Source organism: Ovis aries, chromosome 5 (genome assembly GCF_016772045.2).
Source record: "Ovis aries strain OAR_USU_Benz2616 breed Rambouillet chromosome 5, ARS-UI_Ramb_v3.0, whole genome shotgun sequence".
Lineage (NCBI taxonomy): Eukaryota > Metazoa > Chordata > Mammalia > Artiodactyla > Bovidae > Ovis > Ovis aries.
In genome coordinates, this window is record NC_056058.1 from 49,991,653 (window position 1) to 50,006,469 (window position 14,817).

The following is a 14,817-nucleotide window of genomic DNA, read 5'->3' on the forward strand; positions in this document are numbered from 1 at the left end:
TCATCATTAAGTGTCCTTTCACTTCTAAGTTCTCCTCAAAGCACCTCACCTAGACAGCAGGTTCTAGAAGGTAGGGACAATGTCTAGATTGTTTATTGATGTACTTCAGAACCTAGTACATAGATATCAATCATATTTCCTTGAATGATGTATGAATAATTATGATTGCCTGGTTTTCTGATTATATACTGTTCCCCAAAACATTTTCAAGTTTCTAGTAGCCTTTTAGATTATTATATAGAGGGAATACAATTGTAGAAATTATTTTCGAAGACAACGCATGGTGGCGCTGCAGGCTAAGGCGTCGAAAAAATATGCCCAGGAAATGCTACCAATTTTACATCAGATTTCCAGCGGAAGCGAAAAGACTGTAATGTAAGCAAAGCTCACAAGTCTCCAGAAAATGCTACTCACCGACATTTCCGGACAGGTTACCAACTGGGAGAACCATCACATTCTCGGTCTCATCCTTCCCTAAAATAGAGCTGGCCCTTGATCCTGGAACGGCATTTGTGGAAGTAAAGATGGAGGCCGGAGGGGAGCGTTTTCATCAACAAAGGCAAGTCCTGATTCTCTTTCTTTTGCTGGGAGTGACTTTTGCAGGCTGGGAATCCCGTCGCTATTCCGTGATGGAGGAAAGAGAGAGCGGCTCGTTTGTGGCCAACCTTGTCGAGGACTTAGGGCTCGGAGTGGGGGAGCTAGCTGCGCGGGAAGCCCGGGTGGTCTCTGAGGATAACGAACCCCGGTTGCAGCTCGATCTGCAGACTGGGAAGTTGACATTAAATGAGAAACTGGACCGGGAGGAGATGTGCGGCCCTACAGATCCATGTGTAATGCATTTTCAAGTGTTACTGAAGAAACCATTGGGAGTATTTCGAGCTGAGCTACTGGTGAGAGACATAAACGATCATGCTCCTGAGTTTCCTGAAAGAGAAATGACTTTGAAAATCCCAGAGAACAGCCCTCCTGGGACAGTGTTTCCTCTGAAAAAAGCTCAAGATTTGGACGTGGGCAACAACAACATCCAAAACTACAGTATCAGTCCCAATTCTTATTTCCATGTTTCCACCCGCAGTCGGGGGGATGGTAGGAAATACCCAGAGCTGGTGCTGGATCGAGAGCTTGATCGGGAGAAGCAGGCCTTGCTCAGATTAACCCTCACAGCGCTGGATGGCGGCTCTCCGCCTCGATCTGGTACCACCGAGGTCAGAATCTTGGTCTTGGATATCAATGACAACGCCCCTGAGTTTGCGCAGGCCCACTACCAGGTGCAGGTCCTGGAGAACAGCCCCGTAGGCGCCCTAGTTGTCAAAGTTTCTGCTAGAGATTTAGACACTGGGACAAATGGAGAGGTATCATATTCCCTTTTTTACAGTTCTCAGGAGATGAGCCCAACTTTTGAGCTAAACAGCCTTTCGGGAGAAGTTCGCTTAATTAAAAAACTCGATTTTGAGACAGTACCCTCATATGATCTGGATATAGATGCATTTGATGGCGGGGGACTTTCTGGAAAATGCTCTGTCTCCATTGAGGTTGTGGATGTTAACGATAATGCACCGGAACTAACTATTTCATCACTTACCAGCCCCATTCCTGAAAACTCCCCCGAGACAGAAGTGGCCCTGTTTAGGATTCGAGATCGAGACTCAGGGGACAACGGAAAGATGACTTGCTCCATCCAGGATGATCTCCCCTTTATTCTGAAACCATCTGAAGAGAATTTCTACACGCTGGTAACAAATGGGGCGCTAGACAGAGAAAGCAAAGCTGAGTATAATGTCACCATTACTGTCACCGACTTGGGGACACCGAGGTTGAAAACGGAACACAACATAACCGTGCTGGTGTCCGACGTCAACGACAACGCCCCCGCCTTCACCCAGACCTCCTACACCCTGTGGGTCCGCGAGAACAACAGCCCCGCCCTGCACATCGGCAGCGTCAGCGCCACAGACTCAGACGCCGGCGCCAACGCCCAGGTCACCTACTCGCTGCTGCCGCCCCCCGACCCGCTCCTGCCCCTCGCCTCCCTCGTGTCCATCAACCCCGACAACGGCCACCTCTTCGCCCTCACGTCCCTGGACTACGAGGCCCTGCGGGCCTTCGAGTTCCGCGTGGGCGCCACCGACCGCGGCTCGCCCGCGCTCAGCAGCCAGGCGCTGGTGCGCGTACTCGTGGCGGACGCCAACGACAACGCGCCCTTCGTGCTCTACCCGCTGCAGAACGCCTCGGCGCCCTGCACCGAGCTGGTGCCCAGGGCGGCCGAGCCGGGCTACCTGGTGACCAAGGTGGTGGCGGTGGACGGCGACGCGGGCCAGAACGCCTGGCTGTCGTACCAGCTGCTCAAGGCCACGGAGCCCGGGCTGTTCGGCGTGTGGGCGCACAACGGCGAGGTGCGCACGGCGCGGCTGCTGAGCGAGCGCGACGCGCCCAAGCAGCGGCTGGTGGTGCTGGTCAAGGACAACGGCGAGCCGCCGCTGTCGGCCAGCGTCACGCTGCACGTGCTGCTGGTGGACGGCTTCTCGCAGCCCTACCTGCCGCCGCCGGAAGCGGAAGCGGCGGCCGCGGCGCCGGCCGACCCGCTCACCGTCTACCTGGTGGTGGCCTTGGCGTCGGTGTCGTCGCTCTTCCTCTTCTCGGTGCTGGTGTTCGTGGCGGTGCGGCTGTGCAGGAGGGGCGGGGCGGGCTCGGCGGGTCGCTGCCTGGTGCCCGAGGGCCACTTCCCGGGCCACCTGGTGGACGTCAGCGGCACGGGGACCCTGTCGCAGAGCTACCAGTACGAGGTGTGTCTGATGGGAGGTCCTGGGACTAATGAGTTCAAATTCTAGAATCAAACGCCAGTATTCTAGAATCAAATTCCAGTATTCTAGAATCAAACTTTGAAAGGAAATCAGAAGGAAGTCCAACCTTCCAGAATCGTTTAGGCATCTGAAACTTCTCCAACTGCGTACATTAGTTTTATCTCCTACACCTTTCCCTTTTTTAACCTGGTAGTAGTAATTCTACTTGTCTTTCTTCTTTTTAAAGTTTTTCATAGTAATGCTAATCTTCGTTTTGTTGGCTTGTTTGCCCTATAATTAGTTTTCCAATTATTGTTAGTAAAATTTTATATCAGGAAAGTTCGTACTACTGGTTAAATTTTTAGTATTTATTTCTAAATGATAATATGAAAACCTCTCAGGATAAAAGTAATTCTAACTTTAAAAAGTTCTTTTCTCACTGTATATAACACTATGTAAAAATGTCTGACTCATTTTATCATATTTCATTTTTTTATTACTGGAAGGTTTTAAGTTTTTGTTATTTACACAACTATGACTTTTCTATAACGCCTCTTCTATTTGGAATGGAATCCATTTATATTTGTGTGCTGTGTTGTGTGCTGTACTAAGTCACTTCAGTCATGTCCCACTCTTCGCTACCCTATGGACTATACCTGCCAGGTTCTTCTGTTACTTATGTTCAATTTTTTCCAAGCTCTGTTTGGATTTTTATCAGTAGATAGCCACATGTATAATTTCCTATTTATTTCAAAATCACTCTTGTAATCATTGGACTTTCACTTTAAAATACATGTTATCTCATCAAAGTATATCTTTTTCATCTATTCTTTCTGTTCTAATTTGATGTTGAAGACTTGTAAGTTCTTCCTTATATCTAACTGAAGTCATGATCCTGTTAAGAGTTTAATGATACCCATGATGACTGAGTTCTTTTTTAAAAAAATATTATTTTTAACTAGAGGATAATTATAATATTGTGTTGATTTCTGCCATACATCAGCATGACTCACTGGTAGGTATACATATGTACCCTTCATCATGCCTCCCTTCCACCTTCCACCCCTTAGGTTGTCACAGAGCACCGGATTTGGGTTCCCTGCCATCATACAGCAAATTCCCACTGGCTATCTGTTTTACATATGGTAATATATATGTTTCAATGCTACTCTCTCAAATCTTGCCACCCTCTTCTTTCCCCACTGTGTCCAAAAATCTGTTCTTTATGTCTGCACATCCTTTGCTGTCTTGCCAATAAGTTCATCAATACCATCTTTCCAGATTCTATTTATGTGTGTTAATATGTTATTTGTTTTTCTGAATTACTTCACTGTATATAATATCTGTAGATTTATCCACCTTGTTAGACTGACTCAGATGTGTTCCTCTTTGTAGTTGAGTAATATTCCATTGTATGTATGTACCACATGTTCTTTATCCATTCATCTGTTGGTGGACATCTAGGTTGCTCATATGTCCTGGCTGTTGTAATTAGTGCTGCTTTGAACACTGGGGTACACATGTGTATCTTGAATACATGTGTCCTTTTCAGTTAGGAGTTCTTGTGAATCTGCCTGCACTGCAGGCAGTGCAGGAGATGCATGTTCAATCCCTGGGTCAGGAAGATCCCCTGGAGGAGGAAATGGCAACCCACACCAGTATTCTTGCCTGGAAAATTCCATGAGGAGGAGCGTAATCATTCTTAAAATATGGAGAATATCCTAGATGATTTGGATGGGCCTGATTTAATCAGTTGAAAGGCCTTAAAAGCAGCTTTGAGTCTTCCTTGAGATGAAGAAATTCCAACTGTGGGCAGCAGCTTCAGTTGATGCCCCAGATTTCCAGCCTTTCCTTTCTAATTGCCTCCTCTACAGATTTCGGATATTGCTTAGCCAGCTCACCCAATCAAATAAGTCACTTCCTTGCAATAAATCTCTTAACATGTATCTCCTGCTGCTTGTTTCTCTGATTGAACCCTGGCTGATACAGATTTTGGTTCCTGGAAGTAGAGTGCTCCTGTAACAAATAACTAAAAACATGGAAACTGGTTTGGAATTGAGTAACAAGCATAGGCTGGAAGAATTGTAAAGAGCATGATGGAAAAGTCTTAGATTGCTTTGGACAGACTGTTAGTTGAAATACAAATGTTAATAACTCTGCTAGCAAAGATTCAGAAGGAAGTAAGTTGAGAAAGGAAGTATGGTTGAGAAAACATATACTGCCATGTAGAATACCTAAATCAAAACCTTAGGAGACTTGGTAGTAATATGGATGTGAAAGTCACTAATGATGAGGACTCAGAAAGAAATGAGGAAAATGTTATTGGAAACTGGAGGAAAGGGAATCCTTGCTACTTAGTGGCTGAAAACAGGTTCATTGTGTCCTGCAGTGGAAATGTGAGAGAAAAAGGACTTGTAAGCAATGAACTTGGATATTTAGCTGAGATTTCCAGGCATATGTTGAAAATGCAGCCTGGTTTCTTCTTGTTGCTTATAGTATAATGTGAGAAGGATAAAATAGATTGAGGGAAGGACTGTTAAGTAAAAAAGGAACCAGAATTTGATGAATTAAAAAATTCTCAGCCTATTCAGATTGCAAAAGATGCTAAAATTAGGAAAGAAAGCCAAGGATGTCACAGGTGTACACTATTTGTATTGGGCATACACACTGAGCAATACTGTAATGAGATGAGATCTTTGAGGACCTTACATATATTTCTTATATGGGATGTCTGTAAATCTTTGGGGACCAGAGAGTGGACTATGATAGGGAGAATAATGGCCTCACAAAGTATCTATGTCCTAATCTCTGGATATCTTGTTATGTGGCAAAGGGGAATTTAAATTGCAGATGGAATTAAGGTTGATAATCAGCTGACCTTATAATAAGATTACTCTAAGTTATCCAAGTGGGCTTGGAACCACAAGAACCTTTAATAAGTGCAAGTGGGAAGCAGAAAAGTATCAGAGTGATACTATGTGAAAAACTCTGAACCAGCTATTACTGAATTTGAAGATAGAAAGGAGCAACCAGTGAGAAAATGCAGATAGCCTCTAGAAGCTAGAAAGATAAGAAAATGTATTCTCCCTTGCTTCCAGAAAGGAATATAATTATATCTTAACTTTAGCCCAGTTTAACTTCAGACCTCCAGAAAGGTAAGATAATAAATTTGTGTCATAATTTGCTAATAGTAGCTATAGAACATGAATACAAATGGCTATCAACAGAGCTATTTCCAAGCCTATTTTTCTTTGCCTTCCTCTACTACAGGCCAAAATATTCATATTCCCATAATCTCTTGCAGATAGGAATGTCATATCACTCCATTATTGCTAATGATATAAAAGTGTAATTGGGAATTGGGCTTAAGGGAAATATTTTTAAAAGGGATAATCTGCTGTGGCATATTCCTTAGGATTTTGCCTGTTTTCCTTTTTCTTAATTGGCATTGGTATTGAGGAGTAAACTTTGAGCTGAAGCAGCCAACTTGCAACCATGAGATGAATACCATAGAACAAAGGTTATATATACCAAGTATGGTAAGATGGAAAGCCCCTGAATGTCTTACAGCATTGTCAAGTTATGACAACATCTCTATGCTACCTCCTCCCAAGCTTTATGTTGCACTTTATAAATAAACTCTTATGTGATTAAACAATTGTAGTCAGGTTTTCTGTTGATTATAGACAAATGCATTCCAAGCTGACATATCTCTTCTCTCCTTCTCCTGAGTAAGGTTGGCTCACACAGTTGTCTGATTAGGTCCTAGTTGTCTGTTTAAGATATATGACATGCTTGTCAAAAAAAAAACAAAAAAACAACTTTTACCTTCCCTTAGGTGTTATCAAGGGATAGTACTCTTGAGTTTCCATGGCTGACTTTATATCTTTATTCAGTCATCTCTCAATCTGACTAATATAAACATGCACAAATAATTGAACTTCCAAAGGAATTTTCCTGGCTAGTAGCAACCCTGAAAATTGAGTTTTTGGAAAACAGAATGAGAAAGTGACCTGATAAATGCCAGCTATACTTTTAAATCTGCATCAGTGGTGTCTTCACAAGATGACTAGAAGTTTATGAAACAAACCAGATTTGTTTAAGGTTTGTTTATTTATGAAACAAACCATTTGTTTCCCTCTCAAGCATGGAACTGGCACAGCCAAAAATTTTATTTAGTAAAATAAATTGACTACATATGAGTCCTGAAACTCTTCATAAGCATATCAGCAATCTATATGTCCTGGTAGAATATGCTTGATGAAAGGATCAGAAATTCCTGACAACTTTTTCAATATACAGAGATGTGTGTTTTCAGCCTTCAAGGTGTCAGTAGCCACTACTCTTTTCCTATCTTACTTTACAAGTACTTTATTGGTAAAGTGTAGAATTTAAAGGCATCTCCAAAGGCTTCCTACTTACATCTTTTTTGACTGATCTGGAATACCTTGAAAAGAGTGTTGCTTCCAATTTATCAGCATAATCATGAAAAATCAATAAAAATATATCATTATACATGATGGAATTACCTCAAAAAGTTTTAGAATTCCTTAGCTTCACCCAGAGTGTTTGTATATTTGTGTATGCTTGTATATGTGTGCATTTGTGTGTGTATGTATGTGGCAGGGGTGAGGGGGAGTAGCTTTAGCAAATGGTAGAGATGCTCTGCATGCAGAGATAATATACCAGAGTAACAATGCTTTTCCGTAGCTTTTTGATAGCTTTTCCACACTGTAAAAAATGTTTTTTTTTCCTTTAATGCATAAATGTATGTAATAGAATTGCCACTGGGGAGGGAAGTGTAAACCAGACTTGGTCATTTTTTCTCCAGTGAGCTCAGGAAAAAGTAAATTGTTGAATCAAATTGTTCATGTGTAGGGTTGGATCCTGTCTTTATTTAAAATACTGATGTTTTGTTTCATCATGAATTATTTCATTGTTTGACTTTTTAGAATATTGAATTAAGTAGTATCTATCTTTACTTCCTAAGTATTTTGTTGACCCATTAATTTTTCTTCTGAGTTGCTTACCTTCCCCTAGCCCTGGTCCTGTTGGTAGTTTCTATCTTGCAAGTTCAAATATCATCCCAGCAGTAGTGATGGTGGTCACAGCTGAAATCTGAGTGGTGAGATCTGAATCAAGTCTATTTCCATTCTGAACTTGAGGTAGTAGCAGCAACAGTAGAAGAATACAAAGATCCTAGGAGATGCAACAAACTGAAGTCCTGCAGACTGGGAACAGAAGAGCACCTGTATGGCTGTGATTCATCAGGCAAATTGTTTATCTGTTTTTCTTCCAGGTGGCATGCAACAGTGTGAAAATGTTATCTATTGGCTGGTTTCAATGTGCATTGTTGAGCATTTTTGCATCTGTGTTCATGAGGGATATTTGTCTCTATATATATACTTCACATTATCCTCTTGTCAGTTTTAGTTTCAGGGTTATACTGATCTCATAAAATGAGCTGACAATTCTTATTCCACCTCTGTTGTATGAAAGAGGTTTATAAGGTATTTATTGTTTCTTCTTTTTGTATTTGACAGAATTTACCATAGAAGCCATGTGTGGCTAGCATTCTCTTTGTGGGGCAATTTTGAATTGCAAATTCAACTTCTTAAATAAATACGCTGCAGTTCCAGTTTTCTATTTCCACTTGTGTCAGTTGGTAGCTTGTGTTTTTTAAACAGTTTGTCCATTTTATCTGAGATGGTAATGCATGAAGTTATTGACAATATTGTTATTATATTTTCAATATATTTAGGATCTGTAGTAGTACCCCTCTTTCATTTTTGGATTTTGGTAAATATGTTTTCTCTCCTTTTGCCTTTATCAGTATTGCAGTTAGTATAACAACTTTATTAATCATAATCATTTTTTTAAACCAGCCTTGTCTTTGTTATTTTCCTATTTCTGTTTCACTGATTTCTACTCATGTGTTTTTCTTCTCTTATACCTACTTTGGGTTTAATTTTCTATTCTTTTTGTGGTTTCTCTGAAAGCTCAGATCATTGACTCTTTCCTAATACATATTAAAATGTAAAAAAATAAAAATTAAAGCTATAAATTTTTTGCTATGGATTAAGCTGCATTTCATGAATTTTGTACATCGTGATTTTATTAAGTTTGAATTTATCATTTCCCTGTTGATTTCTTCTTTGATCTGTTGCTTAACCAGAAGTATGACTTAATTTCCAAATATCTGGGGATATTATTTTGGATATCCCAAATAAGTCTGTTTTAGTCTGAGAACTTACTCTGTATAATTTCACTCCTTTAAACTTAATTGAGTTTTGCTTATTTTGTTGTTGTTATCTAACATGTGGGTTATCTTGATATGTTTTATATGTATGCTTGAAAGAAATGTGTATTCTATAGTCGTGGTGTGTAGTATTCTGTAAATATCAAATCAAATTGCTTTCATAATGTTTAAATATTCTTTATTCTTACCACATTTTCCTACATGTTCTATCAGTTACTGGGAGAAAAATGTTAATTCTTCATTTGTTAATTGTGGATGTGTCTATTCTTTCAGTTCTAGCATTTTTGTAACCTTATGTATTGTGAAGCTTTGTTGCTAGATGTGTGCATCATTAGAATTATTTTATCTTCATGATAAATTGACACTAATCATTATGAAATATCTCTTTTAGTTTCTAGTAATACTTTAAATCTGATATTAGTAGAGTTACCCATATTTCTTATGCTTGGGGTTTGTATAATATATAAATTTTCATTCTTTTGCTTTTATTCTGTCTTTATATTTTAAGTTCATCTTCGGTAAACTATTATGCATAGAGTTGGGTCTTGCTTTTTTATCCAGTCTTATCATCTCTGCCTTTTAATAAGATAGTACATTCTATTTACATTTAATATAATTATTTCTATAATTGTGTCTGTTCTCCTTTGTTTGTTTTCTTTTGGCTCAATTCTGTAATTTTTGGTATTCCATTTTATATCCTAAATTGACTTTTTACTTATAACATTTTGGGATTGTATTTACTCTAAAAATAGGAATACACAACCTTTACTTATCACAGCCTACCTTAACTTAATATACTACTTCATCTATAATGTGAAAAGCTGCCTATTATGTAATTACCATCATTTTTGCCATAGCACAGATCAGTGCAAGACACAGGAGAGATATTTAAGAATTCATTTAGTGGAGGATCTCTGTAAATATGGTCAAATTGGAAAATACTTCAGAAAGACCTTGAAATCTACTATGTGGAAGATATTTCAGACTGGAGAGATATATAATGAGAGTAATCAATATGGAAAAGTCTTCAGCCTGATTCCAAATTTAAATGTGTACAACAGAACTCATACTAAAGATAAATCCTGTGAATTCACTTGGATCTGTGACAGCCTTCATTAATCATTCACTTGCTAAGACACACTGGACACAGTCCTAACAATATAAGGAATGTAGAAAACTTTTCAGCTTTTCTTTGTATCTTAGGACTCATGTGAAAATTCACATTGGAGAAGAGTACTATGAATATACAAAATGTAGGAAAGCTCTCATTCATTCTTCATGCACTGCTGTACATGTAAGAACTCACAGTGGAGACAGGCTTTATATTTACAGAATGTGAAAATGCCTTCCATTTCTTTCCTCTCTAAGAAAATGTGAAAACTCTCACTGGAGAAAAATTCTGTGAAGGCAAAAAATGTGGAAAAATCTTCAACTGGCCCTCATTTTTTTAGTTACACATGTGAGAATTCATATTGAAAATATACCCAATGAATGTAAAAGAATATGAGAAAGTTTTATTTCTTCTATATCCCTTAAAGTACCTATAAGAACTCAAATTGGAAAGAAGTATTATGAATATAAGGAATGTGGGAAAATCTTCACTTATTCTTTTTTTTAGAACAGCTTAGACAATAGCACTTTAGTTGACAGTATATAAGTTTCAAAAATACATTTTTTGTAAGAAAAGAGCAATAATTAAGTATAGTCTTTACAAACAAGTTTCTCAGTAAATTCCAGAGTGCTTTAGATCCCTGTTTAGTAAGACACATTTTCTATCATTCTCCTGGGCAAACTGTTTAACATTCACTAATTTTAAAAAAGACCCAGAGCAGATAGTAATCCCCTCCTTTCACTCCATGTTGGATTTTCACTAAACCTGAGTGAGTCACCTAATGAAAATGATAAAAGACATTGCTTTACTCTCATACCCTCCGCCTTCCCATCTTGTTCCCTTTTATCTTTAGTCCTACTAATAGAAGATCTGTATGTAAAAGCTCATTCAAAACTATTTATTGGCAGAAAAGAATTGTTCATTTAAGTCATAAATCTAAATAACTCAGAAGATGTAAAGAAGACCAGTACAGTTTGTATTTTTATCTTCATGCTCTCCCTAGCCTTGCTGCAATTTGAGAAAGGAATTCTGTCCTTTGTGTCATTCTGGTGCCTGCCCTTAATTAGAAATCCTTCATTTGTTGATTCTTCCTGAGGCACACAGCACTGGACAGTTTTCCAACTCAGACCTTCACTTATTCTTCAAAGATTATTTGACAAGTGAGAAAACACTAGAAATGAGTTCTATACATGTAAGGAATGCACAGCTCCCTTCCTCTTTTAATTAACCATAAAAGGACCAGTATTGGAGAGAGGCCCTATAATTGTAGACACGGTGACAGTTCTCTTGTTCTTCACATTTTACTGTACATGGGATACCATAAATTGGAGTGAAACTGTGTATATATGAAATGCAGGAGTGCCTTCATCTGTTCTCATCATTTAGGAAATTTGTGAGAACTCATACTGAAGAGAACTCTTATTAGTATTTGAAGTGCAGGAAAATCTTAATTTGTATCTAATTCTTGTAAAACCATGTGAATCCTAACACTTTAGTGAATATATGAGAACACATAAGAGAAACCATACCAGTGTGAAGAGTGTGGGAAAACCTTCAGGTCTTTCTCATTCTTTAGTCATCAAGTGAGAACTCATACTGGGAGACAGGAATTTGAAGAATATGGAAAATTCTTTAATTTTCCCTAATACTCCAAAAATATGTGAAAACTCACACTGGAGAGAAAACCCTATGAATGTGGGAAAACCTTCAGGTGCATCTCTTCTTTGTTATACATAAAGAAATTAATACCTGAAGAAAAATCTTTAAAATGCTGCAAATAGGGAATTGCTTTATCAGTGTCTCTCTCATCTTTGAAGTGGTACCCTAGCTTGTAACTTATAGTTTTCATTTGCTAATATAAACCTGTTAATAACACTCCTAGTACCCTTTCAGCTATTTCATATAACTTTCAATGTGTATTACTTTCATTGTGATTCACATATGTGTACTGTGTCATTTCTACTGTGACATCTCAGAGTGAAGTAAAATGTATGTTTTAATATGCAAGTAAGTATATTTGGAATTAGTTTTGTTATTGTTTCTACTTAATTTCCACTATATGCAATGCATGTGGTCCTTGTGATACTGACTTTGGTACTTATTGGAATTTTCTTTCTACCCTACTATGACAGACCCTGGGATTTGCCTACTGATACTTATTCTACCCTTCTTCCTTACTATGAAAACAGAAATTTTCAGGTTATTGACCTTTACTGTAGAGAGATGTATCTTTAGCATTTTTGTGGCTAGTATAGTAGGTAGCATTTGTTTTGGTTAATAAGTAGTTGATGTAAATAAAAAATGTTCAAAGTTATCAAAAAAGGATGGTTTCATCAGACTTGGTAATTTAACCTTTTGTACTTTGCTCTTCTTTTAAGTTGGACACAACAATTCACGTTGAAAAGAGAGAACTTGGAACCATGAGAATAAAAGCTAGGGGATTTGATTGTGCTGGATTATGTTATATGAGGGTTAGAACTACTTTTTCTAGAATACTCTTTGCTGAATGGTTAGAATTGGATAAAAGAGGAGCCTCCTGAGATTTGAAATGCAAAAATGAAGAAGCCATTGATCTCAAAATCATGTGGATGTAGCAGACGGACAGATCCAAAACTTCAGAAGTTCCAGACTTCAAGCTTATCTTCCTGACTACTGTCTTTGTTGAGTAACATCAACCCTGAGCCAATAACAAGCACTTCAGTCCCCTCAGAAGTAGCGGTATCCACAGACATCTCCATGAGTCACCTTTTATGGTCCTACTTTGGCAGATAGACATGCACAGTTGTTTGAATTTCCTTGTAAACTCAAATCTGTCCATTCATACCACTGTTTAAGGATATTGTGTTTAAAGATTCTCCAGTCCTCTGATTACCTCTTCTCCACATTTATGAAAGGTCTAATTTCTCTAATGAGCCCATAGTTCTAATACTTCCAGTGGGTCTGTTTTCCTGAGTCATGAAATGTTACAGCAAAAGCAAGCAAATAAACAAATGAATAACTTCGTTCCCCTATTGCAACTGGTGAGTGGCTATCCTTGTTACCTATTTCCTGAACTCTTCCAGGAGAGAAATAAGCACCTTGCTGATTTGTGAAGCATGTTGTGGGAATTTTGTCTTAGTCAAAACTGAATGAAAGGGCTTCTCCGGTGGCTCAGTGGTAAAGAATATGCCTGCCAATGCAGGAGACACAGGTTTGATCTCTGGTCCGGGAGGATCCCTCATGCCACAGAGCAGCTAAGCCCATGTGCCAAAACTGTGGAGTCTGTGCTCTAGAGTCTGGGAGCCACAACTGCTGAGCCCATGTGCCACAGCTACTGAAGTCTGAACACCCGAGAGCCTGTAGTCCACAAGAAGAGAAGCCATCTCAATGAGAAGCCCACACACTACAATGAAGAGTAGCCGCTTCTTACCACAACCAGAGAAAAGTCTGTGCAGCAACAAAGACCCTGCACAGTCATAAATAAATAAATTTGTAAAAAAAAAAAAAACACAAAACTTCAAAACTGAATGAAATTCCTAAATGACACAGTATCATTAAATTAAAACTTAACATAATTCACCATACTAACAAAATAAAGAACATATATATGATTATCTCAATAAGTACATAGGAAGTCCTTGAAGAATACAAAATGCATTTTATGAAAACTTTCAAGACACTAGAGAATGGGAACACCCTTACTATTGTTAAAAAATAAAACTACAAAAATCCTAAAACTAACATCATACTCACTGGTAAGGTATTGAATGCTTCCCCATAATAGTAAGAGACAAAGCCAGAAAGTTCTCACTCTTTCTGTTCAACATTATTTTGTTTAAATATTTATTTACTTATTTGTTTGTACCAGGTCTTAGTTTTGGCTCTCCAGATCTTTGATCTTCACTGTAGCATGTGGGATCTTTAGTTGTGGCATGCAAACTCTTAGTTATGGCATGTGGGATCTAGCTCCCTGACCAGGGAGCCAACCTGGACCCCTTGCATTAGGAGTGCAGAGTCTTAGCCACAGGACCACCAGGGAAATACCCTGTGGGACGTCTGTATAAGAAACAACAGGTAGATAATTTTATAGCAGGAACAGAAAGGAGCTAAACTGTTAGGAGATCAAGAGGTCACACATTTCCCATCCTTGGGGCAAGGGAGACACTACACATACACAAAAGGCTTCACAGGGTCAACAAGGCAGGGGATGTAGACTATAGTAAGTCTTGCTATCCCCCTCCTGTATGCCTTTGCCGTGAAATCCATCTTGACTGAGGGATGTTTGTGTACCTAGAGGAAGGTCCTAAGACAGATTAACCAGGGGGTTCAAAACAAGACAACTGGCCAAGAAGGGGACAAAGCCCCAGAAGATTGCCCCGTAATAAAGGATTTAAACTTCCCAGAGGCACGACTCTAGGACTCTCTCAGTGGGCTTGCCCATATGTCTTTATGCATCTATTGTGCTTTTCTAGTAAACACTCTTTCCTCTATATCTTCTGTCTCCTTGTCTGATTCTTCCTTTCAAGACAAGGGCTGGGGACTTAGATTCTACCCGCTGGCCCCTGTGGTCTAGCAGTGAAGATTCCTGGTTTCCACCCAGGTGACCAGGGTTCAATTCCAGCTGGAAATTAAGTTCTGTCTCTTCCAACTGCTGCTTACTGCAAGCTAATGCTCACTGTTGTGTGTGT

The 14,817-nt window shown here is 39.1% G+C and overlaps 1 protein-coding gene across 1 annotated transcript; it reads left to right on the forward strand.

Annotated features, from left to right (window-relative positions):
- Nucleotides 1-339: 339 nt before the first annotated feature.
- On the forward strand, nt 340-12,472 carry LOC101103720 (protocadherin beta-15). Its single transcript, XM_042250588.2, has one exon. The coding sequence runs from the start codon at nt 525-527 to the stop codon at nt 2,826-2,828; it is 2,304 nt and encodes a 767-aa protein (XP_042106522.1). The 5' UTR covers nt 340-524; the 3' UTR covers nt 2,829-12,472.
- The last annotated feature ends 2,345 nt before the right edge of the window (nt 12,473-14,817 follow it).